This window comes from Poecile atricapillus, chromosome 9 (assembly GCF_030490865.1).
Source record: "Poecile atricapillus isolate bPoeAtr1 chromosome 9, bPoeAtr1.hap1, whole genome shotgun sequence".
Taxonomy (NCBI): domain Eukaryota; kingdom Metazoa; phylum Chordata; class Aves; order Passeriformes; family Paridae; genus Poecile; species Poecile atricapillus.
Genome location: NC_081257.1, coordinates 16,107,438 through 16,128,864, shown reverse-complemented (window position 1 = coordinate 16,128,864; position 21,427 = coordinate 16,107,438). Strand labels below are relative to the sequence as shown.

The window sequence follows — 21,427 nt, the reverse complement described above, 5'->3', positions numbered from 1 at the left end:
TTTTGCTTGCCATTATGTGCAGATCTATTCTATTGCGTAGCACTTGCCAACGTGGGAACATTTTGTTCTCTGATGTATTCAAAATTATGTTTAATGACTTTAGCCTTCACCTATTAGGACTTTTATTTCTGGGAAATGTTTATAGCATGCAAACAGAGGAAGCAGGTGTGAACGTGCAAGCACATAAGCTCAGCCTTCAAGAGAGAGAGGTTTAGTTGTTGCTAAGTTTAGGGAGTTTTCTGATAGATCAGTGGCAGTCTCAGAAATGTCATCCTCCAAAACGATTGTGTGGCTATGTGAGTTAAGGCAAGAAAATAATTTTTAATATTGTATTTTAAGATGTTCATTACCCTAGCAATCTCTCCTGCTTTGTTAAAACTGATTTCCTTTTGACCTGTAGGTTGTCCTAGAGCACACTTGGGGAGATTGGAGATGTTTTGATATTGGAGTTCTGAACAAGGAAATGCTTTGAGTTCCAATGCACGTACACTTCTATATATCTATAGCTTACACAAGTTTAAAGGAAATCAATTAGCAATTGACTATTGCAGAGCAATGGTGATAGCATCTGGAAGTAGGAATAGTTTACTAAGTCTGAGCAAGGCTTTTGAATGTTCCAGTACTTTTTGAGGGCAAAATTACTCAAGGAGGAAGCTCCTTCTTGCATGATTTCATTGTTTTAGGATTTCTATAAGTGCAGATGAAAATGCAGAGGTGTAATTTGTCACTGAATGTTTCCAAATCTAAAATCTGTAAGACAGAGTTGCTCTCAAGGTGTTCTCTAAGTGGCCCCCATGGCTTTGGGCTCTGTCTGCTCCTGTTGACCTTTAAAGTGTGCTGGAAGGCTCATCCCTTCCCTGGGCCTTGAGGAGGGAGGCATGGCTACCAAATGTAACTCCTGGTGCTTCTTTCCTGCTCAGTTCTTGCTGGCTGGAAGGCCCAGGTGAAACTGTCCAAGGTGCTCAAGGGCAAACACACTCATCTGAACAAACCGAAAGAAAATTAAAGCGTGTAAAGCAAAACGAGTCACACCATTCTTTCTCAGCAGCAGAGTTTGCTTTTAGCTTTATTCAAACATTGGTTCCCCATTCCTCCTCCCACTGGAAAACATTAAATTATTATAAGTCATACTGAGTGTTTTATGCATTTTGCAGAACCTCCGATCACAGAGGTTGCCAGTAAGTGCAGTGTTTTACTTCTGAGTGTGGGGCTCTTGATGTCTTGGCTGCTGCCACTGGAGGTTTAGGTGTCAGAATTGTGCTGCATGGATGGTGTCAGCTCTGCCTGTGAGCACAAGCTACAGCTCCATTTCCCAGACTCCTAATTGCTATTAAAGGAGACAGCAGCAACCTTGCAGCTGGCACCTCGTTTCATCAAAGTAGTGAAAAACTATATTAAAAAAACCTTCTCTCTCTTCAAAATTTTTTTGTTTTGGTGACAAATGTTGGGGTATATTTGCATACAAATCACTTTCTTCCAGAAAAAGGCTGATTTTTTTGGTGCTGCTGTTGTTTTTTTAATGCTTTCTAAACATAATTTGTCTGAAAGTTTTATGAGCCAGTCCTTTTTTTTTTTTCATACACAGCCTGATGAGCTGCTTCTGGAACAGATGATACTGAAAAAACATTAAATTGCTTGTTGGTTCTTCTTTTGAGGACAGCCTAAGCTATAGAACAATTTCCCTTGCCTCTTACAATTATTTGGTTTCTCATCTCCATTCATAACTTTGCTTATCTTGCACATATAGATTAGTAGTACAAATATAATTGGATCTGGCATCATGGCTGCAAGGGTTTTTTTAATTTTTTCACTATTGGTTTAACTTTTTTTTCAAGTTTGGTTTAAAAGGTTGGGGGTTTTGTTCATTAACTTTCCATTCTAATCAACTGTGCTAAGGAAGTGGCAGTCAAATGGAAATGTTATTTACTCTTTCTGATGGGAAATATGGTTTAAGAGAGTTTAATTCTCTCCTACAGAAAATCTACCCTGTAGAAGTACTTTTATTTTTTGATGACTGGTTGCATGGCAAAAACATCTCAGCCTAATCTATCCTATTCTTGGACACCATTTTATCTCCTCTGCAATCGGATTTGTCTGTAGTGGAACCAACATTCTTTTTATCGCCCAAGGTCTGATCTTCAAGCTTTCACCTTCAAAAGCACAGCCATCCTTAGGCAGCCTGGTAGCTCAGAATGATTTATAACTGAGGAGAACTTTGAAGTTCCTATAAATAACCAAAAAAAAAGCAGTGTTTTCTGCCTTTTTTAGTTATACTGCAGTTTGCTTGCTTATGCTCAGGCATCTCTTGTGTCTTCCATTCTGTATCAGTGACATGCAGCCAGGAATGACTGTGCCACCAGTTTCTGAGTGGTCTGATAAGAATCCCAAGATAGTAATGTAAAGCCCAGGGAAAAATGTTTCTCAAGTGTTTTTCACACCAGTGGTAAGGATCAGCATGGGGCTGCATGTGAAATGCAGCCACCACATTCAAGGGGACTCTGTAGAGAACATGTTTAATTTCCTGAGCAACAAGTCTGCACGACACTTTTGCGAGACTGAGCTCTCCAGCTGCACACGGCCATCACTAACATGTTGGGAGGCCACTGAGTGATTCACATCCAGCAGCTTAGCAAGGGGAAGCTGAACAAATGACACTGGAGATGCTTTCATTTGGAGGAATACCAAATTTTCCTGCTCTTTCAGCCCCTAGATATAGGATATCTACTTTGTGACCTTCAGAAAGAGAAAGAAATTCACATTTCTCAGCAAGATGGCTTTGATGGTGATCATAAACCCCCAAGATATGCTATGTGCTTGTAATTTAAGGAAGAAACACAGAGATCTGAAAATTCATTTGCAGATACCAAATTCAGCATCAATTTTCTTCCTCACATCCAGGATGCAGTTGGAATACTGTCATCTTTCTTTGTTGGATATTTTTGTTTGTTGGTTTGTTTGTTTGTTTTTGGCATATATTTACTTTCTCTTTTAGCACTGATAGCATGTCAGATTTAAACCATTTTTTTTTTCTTCTCTCCAGGGAACTGTCTACTGGCAATAAGTGCAGTGACATATTGTTGTTATCAGCTCGTATTATGGTAACACAGGGAGTTCCAAACCAAAGATCACAGCCCAAATCTTTGGGGATATGTAGACATGCTGTAGAGTTCTAACAGCTACTCAGCTCTTGCTCCAGTGAGACTTTTAGGTCTGGGATTAACTTGGAGTGCACAGGGATCTTGCAGATTGTCCCACTGGTTCCAGCAGTGGAAAGGGAAATATCTACTGTTCAGGGTGAGGTAGGATGTAAGGATTGAAGGGCCATAAAATCAGACGCTTGCCTTAATGGATATCAGCCTAAAGTATCTGAAAACCTCACACTTAGCACTTATAGGGAACTACATGCAGGTTCATATGGATGTTTCCATGTGGACCTATGCAAGAAAGTGGAAAAAGGAGTGGAAGGAAGGAGAGCAGGTTTGAGTCTCTGCAGAACAGAAAACCACAGTTGTAAACACAGAAGATTTCGCCTCTACAAACATCCTTTCATACCCCTTGTACGATTTTTTTGTTGATTTCACAGCTACAAGACATTCAGGGTGTCCCCATGCTACTTGTGTGACACCACCCCTTTGCTTTGGAGCATTTGTTTTTCCCAGAAGTGTCCCTGTACTGGGCATGAACATCCTTGGCCACTTTCAGTAGTATCGACAAAGGAAGAAATCACCAGTGGCTTTTACAAGAAACTGATGTCATGCAGGAGACCATTTTCACACTTAGCTCCTCAAGAATGTGTGTATTTCTGTGCCTCTCCACAAGGCTGAGTGCTGCTGAGACTGGCACAGGAGGATCTGCACCCAGCTCCTTTTGTGGAGGTGGTGGTGGGCTAATGTGGAAATGCTCCTGTGGGCAAAAGCCAAGCCAGCTCCTGCTGCACACAGCCCTGAAGGGATTCTCTGGTGCTGCATGTGATGGGGTTTGGCCCTTACAGAGGGCAGAGGAGAGGGGGGAGATGCCTTCCCCACCCCCCATCCCCTCCATGAGCACCTGTTAAGGAGCTAAGCATACACTCCTCTGGATTTGCAAATCATTATAATGACAGACTGTGACAACAAAAAGAGCCATGAAAATAGATCATGTAAAGAAGTCCTGGATTAAAAATCCCCTGGCACACTGGGACATGATAAAACTCCACTAAGTCAATAATCTGTGCATTAGGAACTCCTCTGGTTATGTAAAGGAACTAAAACAGTCTGTTTTTCTCAGTGAGCCAGAGGAAGTGGTAGCTTGGATATGTAATAGGATGATAAAGAGTGCTTGCTTTTCAGTAGCCCTTACAATCTAACTTGATTTACAGATCAGATCTCTGCTGCTGACAGTAGAAAGACTGTAATGATGCCAATGACCGTGTCTAAGAGACTCTCAGTTGTGTCTTTATTCCAAGTCCTCAGAAAGGAAATAATAAAAACAGATAATAGCATTAAAGTAATGGTTTCAGATGACACTCACACAAAATAAGGTTATTCAGAGTTAAGCTGCTAGTTTGTCTTCTTCATTCCCATGTTCTTGAATATTGCAGGAGTCCTGGATGAGAGTATGAATTTATGTACCGTGCATCGCATAGCGATTGAGCAGAGCTGGGAACAATGCGCATTAATGACAATAATAGTATTAGAACAGCATCTACAGAGGCAATCATGACACAGGGCCCTGTTGTCCTTATCCAAGAGAGCTTATTATGCAAGTGAAAAACAGGAAGGAGACCTACTTTCTGATTCCCTCCTCCTTTACAGCTTTCATTGTCTTGGGTGCTTTGTAAGCCTTGTTTTACCATCTCTGCTTGAGTTTTATTTTGTATTAAAAGGAGTGCTTTGTACGGATAGTTTCTTGTTGAAGATGTACTCTACATCTGTTTTACATTTTCTCAGCCCTTAAGTATGACTTTCTCAAAACTGACTCCCCTGGCAGGTGAAGAAAAATGCACCTTTGGGAGCATTTTGTTCTGACACACACTCTCTGTGAACCTTCTCATCGACACCAAGCATTTTGTGTTAAAGCAGGTATGAAATAAGTTGTCAAAATTAAGTAGCTAAAGAATAGTGGCTTAAAATAATTTCTTTTCATCTTGAGCTACCTCTTAGTCTCTGCTTAAAAGCTACAGAGGATCTTTGATATTTCCACCCCACCTTTCTCTCTACTGCAGCTGAGTGAGGGCTGATCCCCTGCTTAGCTGCGCTCGTTGTTTTAATCCCCAGAGACATAAACTACAGAAGAGACTATTGCTCTATCCCTTTTCCTTTTGAAGTACCTCTGCCAGCCCCACTTGCCTTTCCCTCATTTACCCTTCCAGTGTCCTTGTCATCCAGCTATTAATGTTTGTAGGGGTCACAGCCTGTCTCCTGTCACACAGAGGGGTGTCTGTGCATCTGGGCTTCTCTGGTGAATGCTGCAGAACTCCTTCAGGGGTTAACAGGGCTGCTTTCAGTAGTCCTGCTAAACAGCAAAGAAATTTACATTTACAAAACCAGTAATCAACTCTCATACTTGGAAAGTCATTTCTCTGCTACATCCACTCCCACAGTGCATTGGCCAATGTAGTAGAGATAAGCATCCGTTATCATTGACTTTGCAATTTTAAGCAAAAGAACTGATGATAATACAGTGGGACATGTGATATTGCAGGGCAGAAATGATATAGTTTGCCTCTCTGTCATGCAAGTGTGGTGAATGGCTGTTTCACAAAGGGAACAGAAGAGTCTTTCATCTTTTGGATTGTTCCTAAAGATGCTGATGCTTTAACAGAGGGCTAAGCCATTCCTGCAAGGGGTGTGGTTATCCTACCCTCATGGAATAGTTCCCTGGAACAGCATAGCCCATCCTCTTGCTTTAGATGCAATTTCAGGAACTAACTATGCAAAATATGCCATGAGCACTTCCAGTTTAAGGCAAACACAGCTCTCCTTTGACTTTAATTGGAGCAGTTTTCTAAATGCCCTAACAGAACCAGGTGGAAAACCAATCCTAGAAATTAATGGGAATCAGATGGTTTAGTCCATTTAAAAACTTTGAAAATCCTAGTGTACATTACAATATTCTTTGAGGAATACGCTTAGTGTATGATAGCCTGAATTATCCAAATTCAGTTTTCCAAAACTCCCTGTTATTCATGTTTCTCATTATCTATAAATTACATTCAAAATTACCTTAATTACCTGAAACCTTGGTTATCCAAACATATTCACTGTCCCTTGTGATACTCTGGTAATTGATCTTGTACTGCGTTGCTCCAGCTGATGCTTCACTGGTTACAGAATGAAGGCACAGTTGTTCTGCCACGTGCTACTGCAGGTTTGTCTTTTTCTGTGCTGCTCAGCATAAAGTTAGTGCAGAGCTACAAAGAGCACAAGGAAAGTTCTTAATCATCTGCATTGATAGGTATTTGGAGAAAGTAGAGCTGTTACCAACTTCTCCAGCAGCAGGTCTGACAGGACCTTCCTTGACATAGGTCTGGAGAAAAGAGGGTGAAATGGAGCTTCCTAAGCAGCAAAGTATTTCAACTTTGCCAGTAAAGATCTGGCTTTTCACAGTTCCAGATACGGTGATTTACCCTGGTCAAATCAATTTGCCTTCAAAATTAGGTAAGAGAAATCCCAGGGAGATGTACCAAATATTCATCTGATTAATTTACTGCTGTCACCCACCACAGATGCCCAGAACAGAAAGAAGATTGTACTTTCAAGTGCCATAGATAAAAATGTCTGTAATGCTTATGGTTTGTACAGAACCTTATTTCCCACATTTTGTCTGTCTACCAGGTAAAATCTTGTTTCCAGGATAACTTATTGTCTGGTATATGGCATCCAATAAATTTCAAGAAAGTAAATTTGTCATAACTAATATTTAGTAATTAATTATTCCCTCTTTATAGCTCCTGAATCATGAGCTAGAATATAGCTTCATAACAATCACATTAGTGTTTGAATATGATGGTGCTGCAGCCTTAATTAGACCAAATGCTGAAGCATTTTCTCACAAGTTGTTTTTTATTCTCAGGTGGATGGGTTGGATCATGAGCTCACTTTCTCTGTTTGAAATGAGGCATTGCAATGGCATGTTGCAATTCCAGCAGGGTTATTTTGGTAAATTGAATTTTTCTGGTGGTGCAGGCCATTTGGACAAGACTTGTAGCTGCTGAGCAGCTTTGCATGAACATACCAGTTGCTATGACAAATGCCATTGCTCCAATATTTAGGTCAAAACCCTTCTTTTTTGACTGTTGCAGCCCAAATGTTGTTTGGTCTCTGCTGTCAGCTTTGGGCATGGCTGTTTATTTCAGGGGTCTTGTAATTTATAGTTGCTATAGGTGCACCGATAGCTTAATGTAATTGTGACAATATTGTCATCTATTTACTTAGAAAAAGGATATATTGACTGAAGCGATAAAGATGTAGCTCTTAGCTGGAATGGGTTGCTGTACAGCAGGATTTCTTCACAGGATCTCAGAGCATCACAGCAGTTACAGATGACTTCTATATTGGGACTTCTGCATTTTTGTGTTGGCCACTGGTTATTTATCTTGGGCCTTCCAAGATCAGAAGCTTGATGTGACTCTGAGAATGTGGTGGTGATTCCTGTTACAAATGTAAATTTAGATCTTGAGTAAATTTCCACCGAATGGGTCTTGGATCAGAGGTGTGTTTCTGAGCCACAAACTCTCCCACAGCTGCTCTCACTGTGGTTCCACTTAGGTTCCTGCTACTGCCCGAGGCTGTCCCCGAGGCCAGGAGCCAGCAGAAAAGGACAAATCCTGCAGTAAAATACCACTTCCTATGAGGAACTGAGCTTTTAGCTGACCTACTTGACATACCCTAAAGGCATTTAAAGGGAATATCAAATATATGAAAGAGTTGTTTAAATGAAAAGTGAGCAGTTCTGAATCTAGCATTTCCCCGCTGTGGTCCTGTGTCTTGTGGAGTCACTGTACTTTGTGTAGCAGGACTTTGTACTTTGATGTGCTATCTAGCAAAATTCAGACTATAAGCCATATCTATATTTAAATTAGACCTATTGACTTTTAAAAGTAAAATAATGTTCATTGTTAATTTCTTGGAACTATTGCATGTTTCACTGACATGAAAAGTTATTTTAAGTCATTTTAGTGGGCTGAGAAGATCAAGTAGAATAAAAACTCCTCTATAGAAAAACTACAATGTGGTCTTCAAAGAGTGTACTTATTATAGTGTGGAGAGATCCATGTCAAAGATTTGCAGTGGTTGCTCTTTGTTCCAGTGGAACCACTAGTTCTCTGATATATTGCATAAATTTGGTCTTCTGCATTAGTGTAAACATGTATTGAGCTACCTTATCAAGATCAAATTATTTAGATAATTTGTCTTATCTCAGTGTCTTTTTTTTATTAATGTGGCAGAGCAATATAAAAAATGCTGTATGTAGGTTTAATAGTCTGAAGCAATTTTTAAGTTTTTATTGTAACTTTATTGCATTTGCATTTGTTCTTAATCATTTTTATTGTTCAGAGCAATGTTTTTTCCCAAACTAGCAGACTCTATGATGTACTATTTCCCATATTGTACCAAAGCACTCCTCTAACATATATTTAAATACAGTTCTACATGTAAAATCCACTAAAGAGTTCTCCTTCACATTTTCCTATTATGAGATGCTCAGTCTTAATCCAAACAGCCTCTACAGATTTCCTTGCTGAAGTCAGTCACTCTGTCTTATTGAATAAGGCTCATTCTGGGCTGGGGGAAACGTCAGGTTTTGCATTGCTACAGGTTTATGGATGTCCTGCTTCTGTGGGTTTACTGGGAACTGAATGGGTGCCTTGACATATTGTTGTAATGAAGCAAAATATGCATTTGATTAATTTTTAAAGGCTTTTTGATGCCCTCTGTGTGTACGTGCGTGTGCTATTTCAGTGCTCTCTTCCTTCTTAACTCCTCCTACAGGCAGCATCTGTGAAACCATTATTGTTTTCCTCACAAAGAGAAATTGCTCCCATAGCCTTCAAAATTTGAAGAATCGTTCAAGGGCAGAAAAAAGATAAATGACTGGCAGTTGTTTTTCAGTTATATTAATTTTATTAGTCATGCATTCTCCTGTGTTTTTTTCAGAGCTCTGGGACTTCTTTCTCTTAGCAATTAGAGCTTTTGAACAAAGAAAACTTCTGCTTAGATGCAATGATGAATTTAATGCCCCTGCCCACACTCCTCAGCTGAATCTGGGTTCATTGTGGTGAGTTTTAATACCTGAAGCTTTGTCTGAGTGATTCTTTCTGCTTGGGGCACTTGATGCAAATTCATGTAAAAGAGAGTAAGAAAAGAATAATCCCTCCCGCTGCCCCCCACGGCGCATTATTTCTGCATTCCCATCAGTTTATGGGTGTGCAGAAGGGTTTTTCATACAGATGCATGAAATAGTTGGAAATAATAATTTATTACAGATTTCTGCAGCTGGTTCTTCTGGTCCCTGAGCTCCCAGCACCCACCCCAAGGCATTGTCCTCGCTGCTCAGCGAGGGCTGAGCTGGCCCTGAGCAGCGACACCATCTCTCCTGTCCATCAAATTCTTCCTGCTGGTACCAAGAGATGGTGGCAGTTTCTAATCTCTGATAATCCTAAAATGAGCACAGCCCCATTTTCCAAGGCAGGAGTCCCTGTTGGGGGTTGCTCTGTGAGTGATTGGGGTGTTTTCAGCCTTGGGGGAGAGCAGAGGCTGCTGTGCTTTAAGTTACTTACCTAAGCTTATGAAACGCATGCAGGAATATGAAGTCTCTGTATTAAGTCTCTATAATGGAGACAGTTTTTTAAATGAAAATAAATCAGTCAAAACCAAAATATTAATAAAAAAGTAGTTCTTGAGGTGTTTCTCAAAATTAAATCATTAAGTAAAATTGTTGATATTAACTAAAGTACTTTTTATGTAGAAAAACTAGAATGCTAAAAATAGATATTTAAGACATTTTGAACTTTTGGAGATTTTACTAACTTCTGCTTTTTATCATTAAAATATGTCTTTGCTTTTGTTGGTTTTGTGAGGGGTTTTGGGTTTGTAGTTTTTTTAGATGTTGCCTCTGGCACTCCCTCTTGTGAGAGGGAAGACTTTTTAAAGAAACAGGAACAGTGTTTCCATTCTTATGTGAGCTATGAATTCCTGACTGTGTTACACATTGAAAATAAATAATTTTCCAAAGTTAAAAAATTTTATAACAAATGATATAGAAAGCTAACAATATTGGTGAAACCCAGGAGCTTCATAAAGTAGCAATTACCCTTTCACTTTTAGATATTTTGCCTTTTTCCCCTTGTATTTTGCTCTTTTAAAGCCTCACATATTAAGAAAACCTGTCAATTTTAATGTTTTTAAGTGGTTCCTCAAAAAGACAAAGAGAAAAAAAAGAACTTTATTCCTATTGTTAGAGTGTCAGTACCTGGAGAGCCTTTAATTTTTTCCTTTTTAAAGCTTTGAATTGTTCTGTTTGAAGTTCAAATTCAGGAATAAAACAAGAGTCAAAACTGAAAGTATGTTTCTATATAGCAAATTAATGGACTTAACCAGGAAAAAGCTGTGTTCAGTTCTAAAGCTTGTCACATAAAAGGAATTTTAACCTCTTTGGGGTTTCTTTTTTTTGGTTTTCTTTCTTTTTTGACCCCCCCAAAGGCCATTTTTCCAACACTTCAGAACTACAGAATGTGTGTACCTTGATAGTTATGTGTGAAAATTTATAATAGGCACTTTGTGGGGTTGAGTGGAGTCCCATTGAAGCGAACATAGAGCCTGGCCTAGGCCTTAAATACACAATTACAATAATTTAAGCTTCTAAGTCAAAATTCATATAAAGCAAATAAAAATTACTGCTGAGCCTTTGAATTTCAGCCTGCACTCTGTGTGTATTAGTGGAAGGAAAATTACATTTGAAGTGGTCACCATGCAGATGCTGGCCAGGAGATTTGATTTTCTTGTGGAATCTGAGTCTCCTCTCTCGGATCAGCTTAAAGCCAGCATGTGGTTATCACAATCTCACTTTTCAGTCGTGGCCCAAAATCCCCAGGGTGAGCACATCCTTCAATCCACACGTGCCCAGGGGGGGTTTGTGCTTGAGCAGAGCTTTGACTGTCCCACAGTAAATGTCTCGGAGTGCCCATCTCAGGGGGCTCTGGCTCTCGTGGCCTCAGAGGGCAATGGGGAACAAAAGAGATTTACCAGGTGTGTGCCAAGTGGTGAGGGCTGAGAAGGGGCACAGGGGGTTAAGCATCCTTGTGCTGCAGCTGTTCAGGAATTGAACCCTGCTTGTTTGGCCACAGCTTCTCCAAACAGGTCTCAAACAGACCAACAGGCTGTTAATTTGAATTATGGAGGAGGCTCATGGCCTTTGGTGCATTAAACAACCTGCCCAACATCGTGCAGGGAGTGGTCTGCTGTGCCCAATATAAAAGCACAAGTGATTCCATTGAAAACATTGAAACATCCTTAGGTTTTAGCTCAGTTTGAGGGAAATGGGTCTGATCCACTCTGGCTTTACTGCTCCTTTGTGGTTATGTATTTCCACTAAAATACCTGGAGTTTTAGGCTACTATCTGCTGGTAAACTGAAAAATAGTGACATTCCTAGTTATTTAATGAATCTTTAATGGAGATTCTAGAGTGTCCAAGGGTTTGCATATTGATTTGTGTATGCCTATTTAGGTATTAGGGAGAGAAGTAAGGCTGTTGGGAGACTTCTGCAAGATTTAGAGAGAGAAACATGCTGTTACAGATTATAATAAGGTGTAAAGGTTTTTCACTCCTTAAAATGGAGAAGCTGACATATTAAATTGCATGTGCTCTAGTGATGTGGACTGACTCAGAGAACTTGAAGGAAATAACAGCTGTGCACATCAAAGCTTAAAAATAGAAACTTCATCAGTCAGTAGCAGTTCAGAATGAATGAAGAAATCAAAAAATTATTAATTACAGTGTTCAGAGAAAGGAAAAGACAAAGTTCAAACTTTCTGAAGGCAGAATGCTGTCATCAGAGTTGCAGCACCTGTGCTGGGTAGCAGCACTTTGTCCTGCTGAGCCACCCTGATGAAATGGGGCTCTTGTCCAGGCACAGGCACCTACGGCCATTTCAGACACCCCCAGATTTTCCCACCCAACTGGCATTTATGACATGGGGCATATGGGAGACTCCTGCCCTTCTGGAGTGGTAGCTGGATGCCCTGAGGCATCTCAGATGGCAGTAGATGCTTCAGTCTAAAGAGTAATTGCACATAAACGTAAGTACAGACTCACTTTGGCTCACATTTTTAATACACAGTCACCTGAAGTTGTTTCATAGCAGTGTTTGCAATGGGTTACTGTAGAAGGTAATGAACAGTTTATCTAATTTTAAACTTGGTAAGAATTCTGAGGTGAATAGAGCAGGTCTATAGCTTAAAATCTGACCAGATATAAAATTACATACTCTACTAGCGTCAAAAATTTTAGTTAAAAACCATGATTTAAATTTTCAGTGGATGGTTGTTTTCCTAATGACCTCAAATTCATGAATTCATTCTAACATTTTCCTTTTAATATATTCATAGTTAAATATAACTTGAATGTTGTCCTAATTACATTCTCATGTTAATTTAGCTGTGATTCAGATTTTCTATCATTATTCTTTGTAGAATTATTTTGAAATGATGGAAAGTTCAGAAAAGATGCTCCATTCTGTGATTGTGCCTTTGAATTATTTATCAAAGACAGAAATATAGCTAAAATCTAGTTTGAGTTGTAAATGAGTTTTGGTAATGTAGGAAGGAAGTGCAGGTCCTTTTTTCAGAGTGCCATGGGTGCAGCATTAGGTACTGCAGGAGCACTGGTGGCCCCAGATGAGCAGAGAGGTTCACGGTTGATAAGAAACTGCAAATGCCATCTAAGCAGATAAGACAGATGAGGTGTGGAAGAGGCAAAGAGAGATACAGAGAACTTGCAAAATGACAGTGCAGATTAGTGACAAAATTAAGAGAAAAGCTGTCCTCTCATGGTCAGAACCAGCCCTCGCTCCCTCTGCGATGTGCCATGGAAACAAAAGCTTTCCCAAGAACTGTTTAACTCTTGTTTTCCACAACCCAATGCAGTGGCAAACAGAACAGTGCTAACATCAGACTGTAGAAACCATCATTAATGCAAACAGTTGTGGCTGTGGCCCTGAGCTAGGTAGAGAACTAACAATTGCTGGTGAGGTGTGTGCGAGTCTGAGAGGGTGAGACATTGCTGGGGAAAATCCAAAAGGAGAAAAGGAAACTTGTCTTAATGTAAGCAGTAGTTTTGCTAGAGGTAAGTGAGGGGAAATTCTTCATTTATAAATGGTTCATTGAGCCATGATAATAAAGCAGTGCTGCAGAAGAAGGATAATTATCTACTTAAGTATCAGATGCCCTAAGGGTGGAAGCTTCCCTTCTCTCCTTTTGAAAAATGAACTCAGATTAAACAAATGTCCTTTTTCCTGTTTTACTGTTGACATGGATTTCCTTTTTATGAGCAAAATTAATTAGTTTTTCTATTCCTTTACTCCTGGTATGGAAATCAGGTCTGCCAATCATCTTTGCAGCTCTCCCCTTGGGTCCAAAGTTTAGCCAATAGCATCCTTTATGGATGTGCTTTGCACAATGCACTGGGAAGGCACAAATTAATTACAAGGGGTTTACTATGCCTGCTAATTTACCAAGGGACACAGCATTGCAGAGCTAGAACCCCACAAAACTGAGGGTTTTGTCCCATTCCAGGATTGTTTCGTGTCCAAGTATCTGCTTTCTAAATATATTTTTCTCCTTTCTTAAATGTTAATACCATAAATTGTAACAAGCTAAAAGGAGAATAATGGTGGCATGACTGATTCTGTACCAAAACACCCTGAGAGACAGATTTTCAAAGCAGATTAACACCCACAGCTGGGACCAGTTCTTCTCCTGTTCTTTTGGGAGCTGCTACAGGTACAGCTTGCTCGATTCTGCTCCCACTGTAGCAAATATCCATTACTGACTTGTCTGTCCTCATCTGGATTTTGAAAAATGATCAAAACCTGCCACTACATCTTTACTTCAAGAAAATGTCTGGTTTTCTCTCCTATCAGAATGATAAGTGTGATTCTTATAACCTTGGTGTGTGTAAACATGTTGTCTCTGTGCTTATGGAAATAATTGATCTTTCCCATGTATTAATCTCTCCTTATTTCAAGTGTCTAATGTGATTCTTGACAATCAGGTTGATGTAACCTTTTTGTGAACCTGTTAACTGCAGAGCAGCTCCTAGTTACCTTTCCTGGATTATAGAGAATATTCCTGAATACCTGCAGGCTTCAAGATGCAGTAAAAATAAAGATGACTGTAATACAATGGCATGGAACTTAATTTTCTTCAAATTGTCCTTCGAATGCTTGTTTTAATACTGGAAAATTAATAATTTTTGTAGCCTTTGGTCATGAAAGTTCAAGTGGTGTTAAAGGTTACTTTAAGGTCTTCATTCTGCAAATTCTATTCTGTAAGTCAGCAAAGAATTCTGTCTGCAGGGAATTGAAATGAGAATCAAGTACTTGCTTGTTGGATCTACACAACTGAGGCTCTGCTAAGAATTCTGGACCGTATTAATAATGTTACATAATTGACTTTCAAGTGGGGAATCATAGCAATTATTAATTACTGTGAACACAGCAGATCAGATGACTATGAGCAGTGTCTGTGTACTTCCATTATTTACTTTATAGCTTCATTTCACTGACTCTCAAATCACAGTCACCAAGGTAGAATTAAATCAAAGTACATTTACAGGGTTATGAACACTATGCTTAAAAGGAAATAGTCTTAATTATCTTAATGTATTTCTAAAAACACATTATAGTTACACCAGGTGAGCCTTCCTTGTGAATTATGATTAATGTGTAGAAAAAAGTGATCTGCTATAATCAGCATAGTGCCAGCTTGTCATACTTAGGTGGCTAAAACTAGAAGTGTAAGATCAAGATTTTCAAAAATATATATCACATATGGGGATAAGCATTGTGAAACTGCTGTCTCAGACAACACATTCAAATCCCTCTTAAATTTCTTTGGCTTTCCCCCATTTTTAATCACAAAAGAAAACAACTCTGACTTTCATGGGAGATAAATATGAGTATTTCTCCATTGAGATGGTAAATTTGAGTTTGTGAAAAATTTGCTTTCCCTTAAATGTCTCATTATAGCACAAGAGCCTTAGCAATTTTGCCCATCTCTGAGGGATTTTGAGGAAAGGAATTCTGAGCAAAGCATCATATAATTCCTTGTAATTATCCCTGTGTTTTTGACGTTCTTGCTGTATCACCAGAGAGGAAGAGCTCAGGCGATTCAAGGGTGATCAGAACCAGGTTACAGGCTGGGGATTGGGGCTGTTCTGGACCACTCAGATTTGTGTTTGTGCCTTGACACTGCCACCTTCAGATGTCCTTGTTTGTCCCCTGCGGCCGGTGGAGCGTTTCCGTGACCTGTGTCCCGAGGAAGTGGCCGATTTGTTTCGTACGGCACAAAGGGTTGGAAATGTGGTGGAGAAACATTTCTGTGGCACCTCGCTCACCTTTTCCATCCAGGTTTGTAAACCAGTCAACTAAAAAAGGTTTAATGGTTTGTTTTATCAAGCTTTCAGCCTTTTATATAAGGACATTGGAACTTCAAGGGGCAATAAATGCAAAATAACAGTAATAAAAAACAAGCCAAAAAACTGCATTGCGGTCTTCCAGATTTGCCATTGACAAATCTAAAAAGGAAACCAGCGGGAAAGTGTGCTTAATTGATAACTGCAAAACCTTAGATAAAGGCAGCAAACACTCTCAAATGCTGTGCTTGTTTGTGAGCATTTCAGGAAATATTCTTCCTCCAAAGAAGTGTTTGCAGGGTTGACCTCTAGAGAAGGCAGCCACATCCCCTGTTCCACACATAACCCACTGAGATAGGTGATTCCCCCTCACAGCTATTTATATGCAGGCAGAGAGCTGCAGCCATGTAAATACATTATAAATTCTGACCTTTCAGTTATTTGTGCTGGGTGTTTTTATACCAAAAATGAACTCTGTTTAAAGCAAACCAGGAGACTAAGCCCATTCATTAGAATCAGAATTTAAGCAAGCATACTTTGATTAAATTCTTACTTCCGCGTGTGATTTTATGTTCACAAGGATCAGAAATGTATTGCTAGCTATTGAAAAATATAATCTGAAAAAATGGAAAATAGAAACTGTTGTTTTTGTGATGTGAGATATTTTTCCCATTTTGCTGGGGTCTGATATGGAAAGGAGCTTTGTCCAAAAACTTAGTGTTGAATGGTCCTCAGGAAAAATATGCTAATTTAATAGACAGTGTAATTGATGGAAATGATTATTGAGTAAGATTTCTGAATTCCTTTGTGATCCTTGTTAGATCTTCTAACCTGAGACTTTTCCCTTTGCTTACAGGATGGCCCTGAAGCTGGACAAACAGTGAAGGTGAGTGCTTATTATGCAGAAAACAAATTAAGACACAATTATAAGAACTAATAAAAGATCAAAGCTCATCATCTGCAGTCCATTGCTGCATTGTTACTTTATCTTTGATATCAAAAAATCCCAAGTGTACAATAGCAGTAAATACTTTTTATTTAAATTGCACAAGATAATGTTTACAGGTTTTCTTCCTAGGCAAAAATTTTCAATCAAGAAAATATCTTTTCTAAGCTGCTGGGTGTATTTATGCAAGGAAAGCCTCATGAAAGAGGCATCTGCTTTAGTTTTTTGTTTGTTTTATGGAGAAAATATTGCCCTTCCATTCATGATCTCTTTGTTTTTCTGTTTATTGCCTAATGAGTTGTAGCTAATTATAGGCAGTTAAACTGAACCACATTATGAAAATATACCTTTTGTCTATGCTTTCTCTCAACGTATTCATATCACATTCTTGTTACTGAAGTTCAAATGTAATGGGCCCAGTGAAGCTAAAAACCAGATTTTAAGTGTACTTCCAAAAAAAGAAGTGGGAGGATGGAAGAGAAGAGAGGATTTATGATTATATTCTCCACTTGAGTAATAACATAGATAACATCCGAGATGTCTCTCCAGCCATGTTTCACTGCCTCGTAATGCAAATGCAATTGCATGTGTAGTTAGATGATATGCCTCAACATTAGATAAAGGCTATTTTTTATGTTTGGAATCAGAGGAAACTCAAATATGGCTATGGGTTAGCACTTTGTAAAATCAAATTAGATGTCTCAGAGAACCTGTTTGAGTTGATTAAGATAACTGTAACAACCAAATGGTGGTGGATAGGAACATTTTACTTTTTTTCCAATTTGCTGTATTGACCTTATTTTTCCTTCTCCCTTTTGCTGCCTGCTTTGAATATTTAACAGAGAAGTAATAGGGAGAGAGAAGAATATCACCAAGCTTAGGATGTGATAAAGGAATGTATTGAAATTTATTTCTGTATTGTGACAAAACAGATTCCTTGACTCATGACTTCGAATGTCTTGGGTGGGTTTCACTGGCAGTCTCTGTTGATAGGTGAAATAATAAGTTTAAATACTTTTGAAGTAAATTTTGTTACTATCACCAATAAGATTTACAAAAAAATCTGTGGATTTATTTTAATATCTTGGACAAGTGTTTTTCTCTCTGTAAAGAAAAGGTGTATAGGAATGGTTATATGTGAGAAGAATTATTTATATGAATGAACAAAGGCAGATGTAAAAATTCCCATCTTCTGTGATTGAGAACAGTAATAAATGCTTATGTAGGCCTTAAAAAGGCAAGTTCTGTATTGCTTTGTGTTTGTGCTGGAAACAAAGAGCATTAAGTGTTTATTGCAAAATGGCAGCCACCCTTCATTCCTCCTTCTCACACTTTTAATAAACACTGAGATGAAAATGACCCGCTCTTACAACTGTGAACCCCTAGACTTTGCAATAATGAGTGTGTATTCATAAATCAGAGGTTATCAGTTTACATTTCTCTACTTTTCTGCATCATTGGGCAACACTGTAATTTATCATCATCGCTTTGGGATGTTTATCATACAAAAATGCCAACAACTATTTTCTTCAGAGAATTTAGAGCCTTCAAAACTTCAATCAGGAAAGAAATTACCATGATCAAAATCTTCTTTTAAGTGAACAATAGGGTGGATACATAAATAGCTGGTTTCATTTAAACTGAATCACAAAGTTGGAAAAAACACCTATGTGACCTACAAATAATTTATGAACCTTAAATTCAATGTGTCGTGTTACTGGATGTGGATTTATTTGGGTTTTTTTTTACATATATGAGAATCCACAATAATCCAGTTTCCTCTGAGGGAGCTTTTAATTAAAATTTCTGGAACAGACTAAACATTAGAAAAACATTCTAAAAGTAAAAATAGCAAAACATCACAATAAATATCCAAGGGAGTTTGTGGAGACTGTTTAAGTAGGGTAGGCAAGCGTATCTCAGGAGCTAATTAGGTGTAGCTGCTTTTGCTTTAAATGGGGTTACATGGCAGATGGTTTCAAGAATCCTTTCCCTTTGTATTTTGTGTAATTCTGCATATCTGTGTAAATATAGGCGACTGTATGTGCTATGGAGGAACAGAAGTACAGGAAGCAGCAGAAGAGTATTGACTTTTCAATTGCTCAGTGTAAAATTTTACTACAAAATGGGAAGAGCCATCAGCCTAGCTGAAGACAAAAACTGAGAAATTTAGTCTGAAAAAGATTAAGGAATTCTCATTCTTTGTTCACAAGAAGAAATGGTAATCCATGTACAAGAAAAATCTTGAACTTGAGTCTCAGGTTTTTCTTTGCAATGGAGATGCTGAAAATTAAATGTGAAATATATGCCACAGGTTGGAAGGAGATGACCCTTTCGAAGAGATTTTGTCTAGAAATCAATGATAAGATTGTCTGCCGGTGTTACCAGTCCCTTTGGGTGCTGTGAAAGCTGCTGGTGTGTGCATTTTGTGTTAAAGCCTTTCCAGTTACCTACTGGGCATCTATTCATGACCTAATTGTGGTTTCATTATTGTACTCTGTTCCTCCTTTGCACCTAAGGTAGCACAGCCTGCAGGTCAATGTTCTAGGGAAGCTCATGGCCCTTTCAAATTCCCCCTTTACTGTGTGTTTTTACTGCATGGGTCTTACCTGGCCCTAAGATCACCAGTATTTGTAAGTATAGATGGGTCTTTTAGCAACTGAAAATATACACATGGCAAGGGATTCTTAACCATGTCCTAAGTCTCAGACCATGAAATAATGCAATATATTCATAATGTTTTTCATAGCATTCCAGCTATTGTACCTATTCCAGCCCTGTCTCTTATTTAAGAGAGAAACAAATGTCCTTCTCCAAAGATGGTCACGGAATTGCACTTTTTTATCATGAGAGGTTCTTGAGCCACTCACAACAGAGAACTTGAGCATCTCTGGCACCTGAACAGTGTGTCAGCAAGCAAAACCGTTTTTAGCATTCAAGAGGTTTTTAATACTTTTTTCTTATTATTTGAGAAAGGAAGGAAATTGTGTTTAGGTGCTCCCTTAAAGACTATTAATCTCTGCAATTTTTGAGCTCTCTTTTTATTGGAGAACACAAAACCCGTGGTGTCCTTGTGCCAGGAATGGAGGGTGAGTTTTGTGCTGGTTCTGTTTGAGAATGCCTTAAATATCCAGGCAATTTCATGGATCAGGGAAATCAGCTCTGCATCTTAATGCAGGGCTCTTATTGCTATGTCAAGTGAGCGACGTTTCAAGATTTCCCTAGTATGTTTTATAGCCTTCTTTTCATCACCAAGTCAGCAAATGCTCTGGCTGCCTGGGTGGATGTATAGCTTAGTGTAGAATAAGCTCTCAGGTTTACCTTTTACGTGAGATTCAATCACAAGAAACTCCATGGATTCTGTACTCTGTAAAGGCTAAACAAATCAAGCTGGCAGGAGCATGAGGCAACTAATTTATCTGTAGAGACAAGATAATATTGCACAGCAAGTGTCCATTGCACAAACACGTATGAACACGTCCTCTATTTTGCAGCAGTGTTGAAGTCTCCAGCAGCTCAGCACCTCCTCTGTTATCCATGAGAAGGGGCCTGTTTGCCAATTACAAGTTCCCCTAAATAAATGAGAAAGCGAAGCTGATGGTGGCAGTGTGGGTATGTGTGCAGAAACTTATTTTATGTGTCACACATTCCACTAGTTATTTTACACTGAGAAGATTGTCTCATGATTATTTTTTGATGCACATATTTTTCTTTTCCAGATGTTTTTTAATGCTGTGTTAAATCAATCCACCTGGCTTGCATTCCTCAGAAATCTTAACCTGAGCTGTGGAGCCCAGGGCTCATTTAAGCCCACAGGAGACTTCTCTTTCATCCTCTTTGTCTATTTATGTCTTGACCCAAAGTACTGGACTTGAGGTTTGAGTCTTTAAATTTAATCAGATCACATTGCAGACTGATTGCATTGGAAGGATTAAATTCACTAACTGCAATACTTTTGATGCCTCAGCCTTCTTTCCCTGCAGACCAACCGACAGGAGTCCTGGTTTAGTGGGGTGCTAGAAACCCTCTTTTGCTCTCTTAGAAGAACAAAAAAAAAAAAGTGTTTGAGAAATATGAAGATTTTTCTTACCTTTAAACAATTCTAAAAATTTGGATACAAAAAGATGTGTAAGAAACAAATTTTTGAAAACCAGATTGTACTGAAACATGTGAACAAATCATCTCCTGTGCTTTACCCTTAAGAATGATGATTCTCTTGGAAGCTTGTGAGACATCCAAAAATGATTTGAGGAAGTGCAGCAGTGTCTGAATTGCTCTGTGAGCCACACTAATAGTATTTGGTTGGAGACTGTGTAATAATGTGGAGAGGTAATTGCACAGCAAATTCAGTAGTCTCAGGGATTCTGCGTTTGTTTGGAGCTCAAAATGTTCTTTCTATTTCAGTACCATGTTTAGTTTGGGCTGGTTTGAGGTCAGTGATGCATATTTTCAAATCTGGGGTTGTGCTGCCCCTTACAGAAACAGAAGCAGCAGGATCATCCAGATAGTTTCTCCCCTCTCCCTTAAAGCCTTTGCCAGCTCTGTGGTTTCTACTCACTCTAAATAATAATTCCTGCCCTTTCCTTCAGGGCTTTTTTCAAAATCTGCCTTGTGTTGGTCTAAATCTCCTTTTAGTCCTTTGGCCAGACCTGTGTTTTCTATGATGCAAAATAAGTCCTAATAAGTCTTTGCTTTGTCAGGTCCTTGCTTCTGTTCATAACACGTAATATTTAGTTTTTGACTGAACAATAAGCTTTCCAGAAAAAAACATACTGCTATTTTGTTTGCCAGGCTTATATATTTAAGAGGTACTGGTAAATCTGTAAATCCTTCCCCAAAACAAGTAATCATATACAGGACCTAGAATG

The 21,427-nt window shown here is 38.9% G+C and overlaps 1 protein-coding gene across 6 annotated transcripts in view; it reads left to right on the top strand.

Annotated features, from left to right (window-relative positions):
* FHIT (fragile histidine triad diadenosine triphosphatase) overlaps positions 1–21,427 on the top strand; it is a 540,874-nt gene that overhangs the window by 382,835 nt on the left and 136,612 nt on the right. For all 6 annotated transcript variants that reach the window (XM_058845396.1, XM_058845400.1, XM_058845401.1 and 3 more), the window contains 2 exons: positions 15,463–15,608; positions 16,470–16,499. In XM_058845396.1, coding sequence (XP_058701379.1) covers positions 15,463–15,608; positions 16,470–16,499 — 176 coding nt within the window. The remainder of the gene's footprint in view (positions 1–15,462; positions 15,609–16,469; positions 16,500–21,427) is intronic.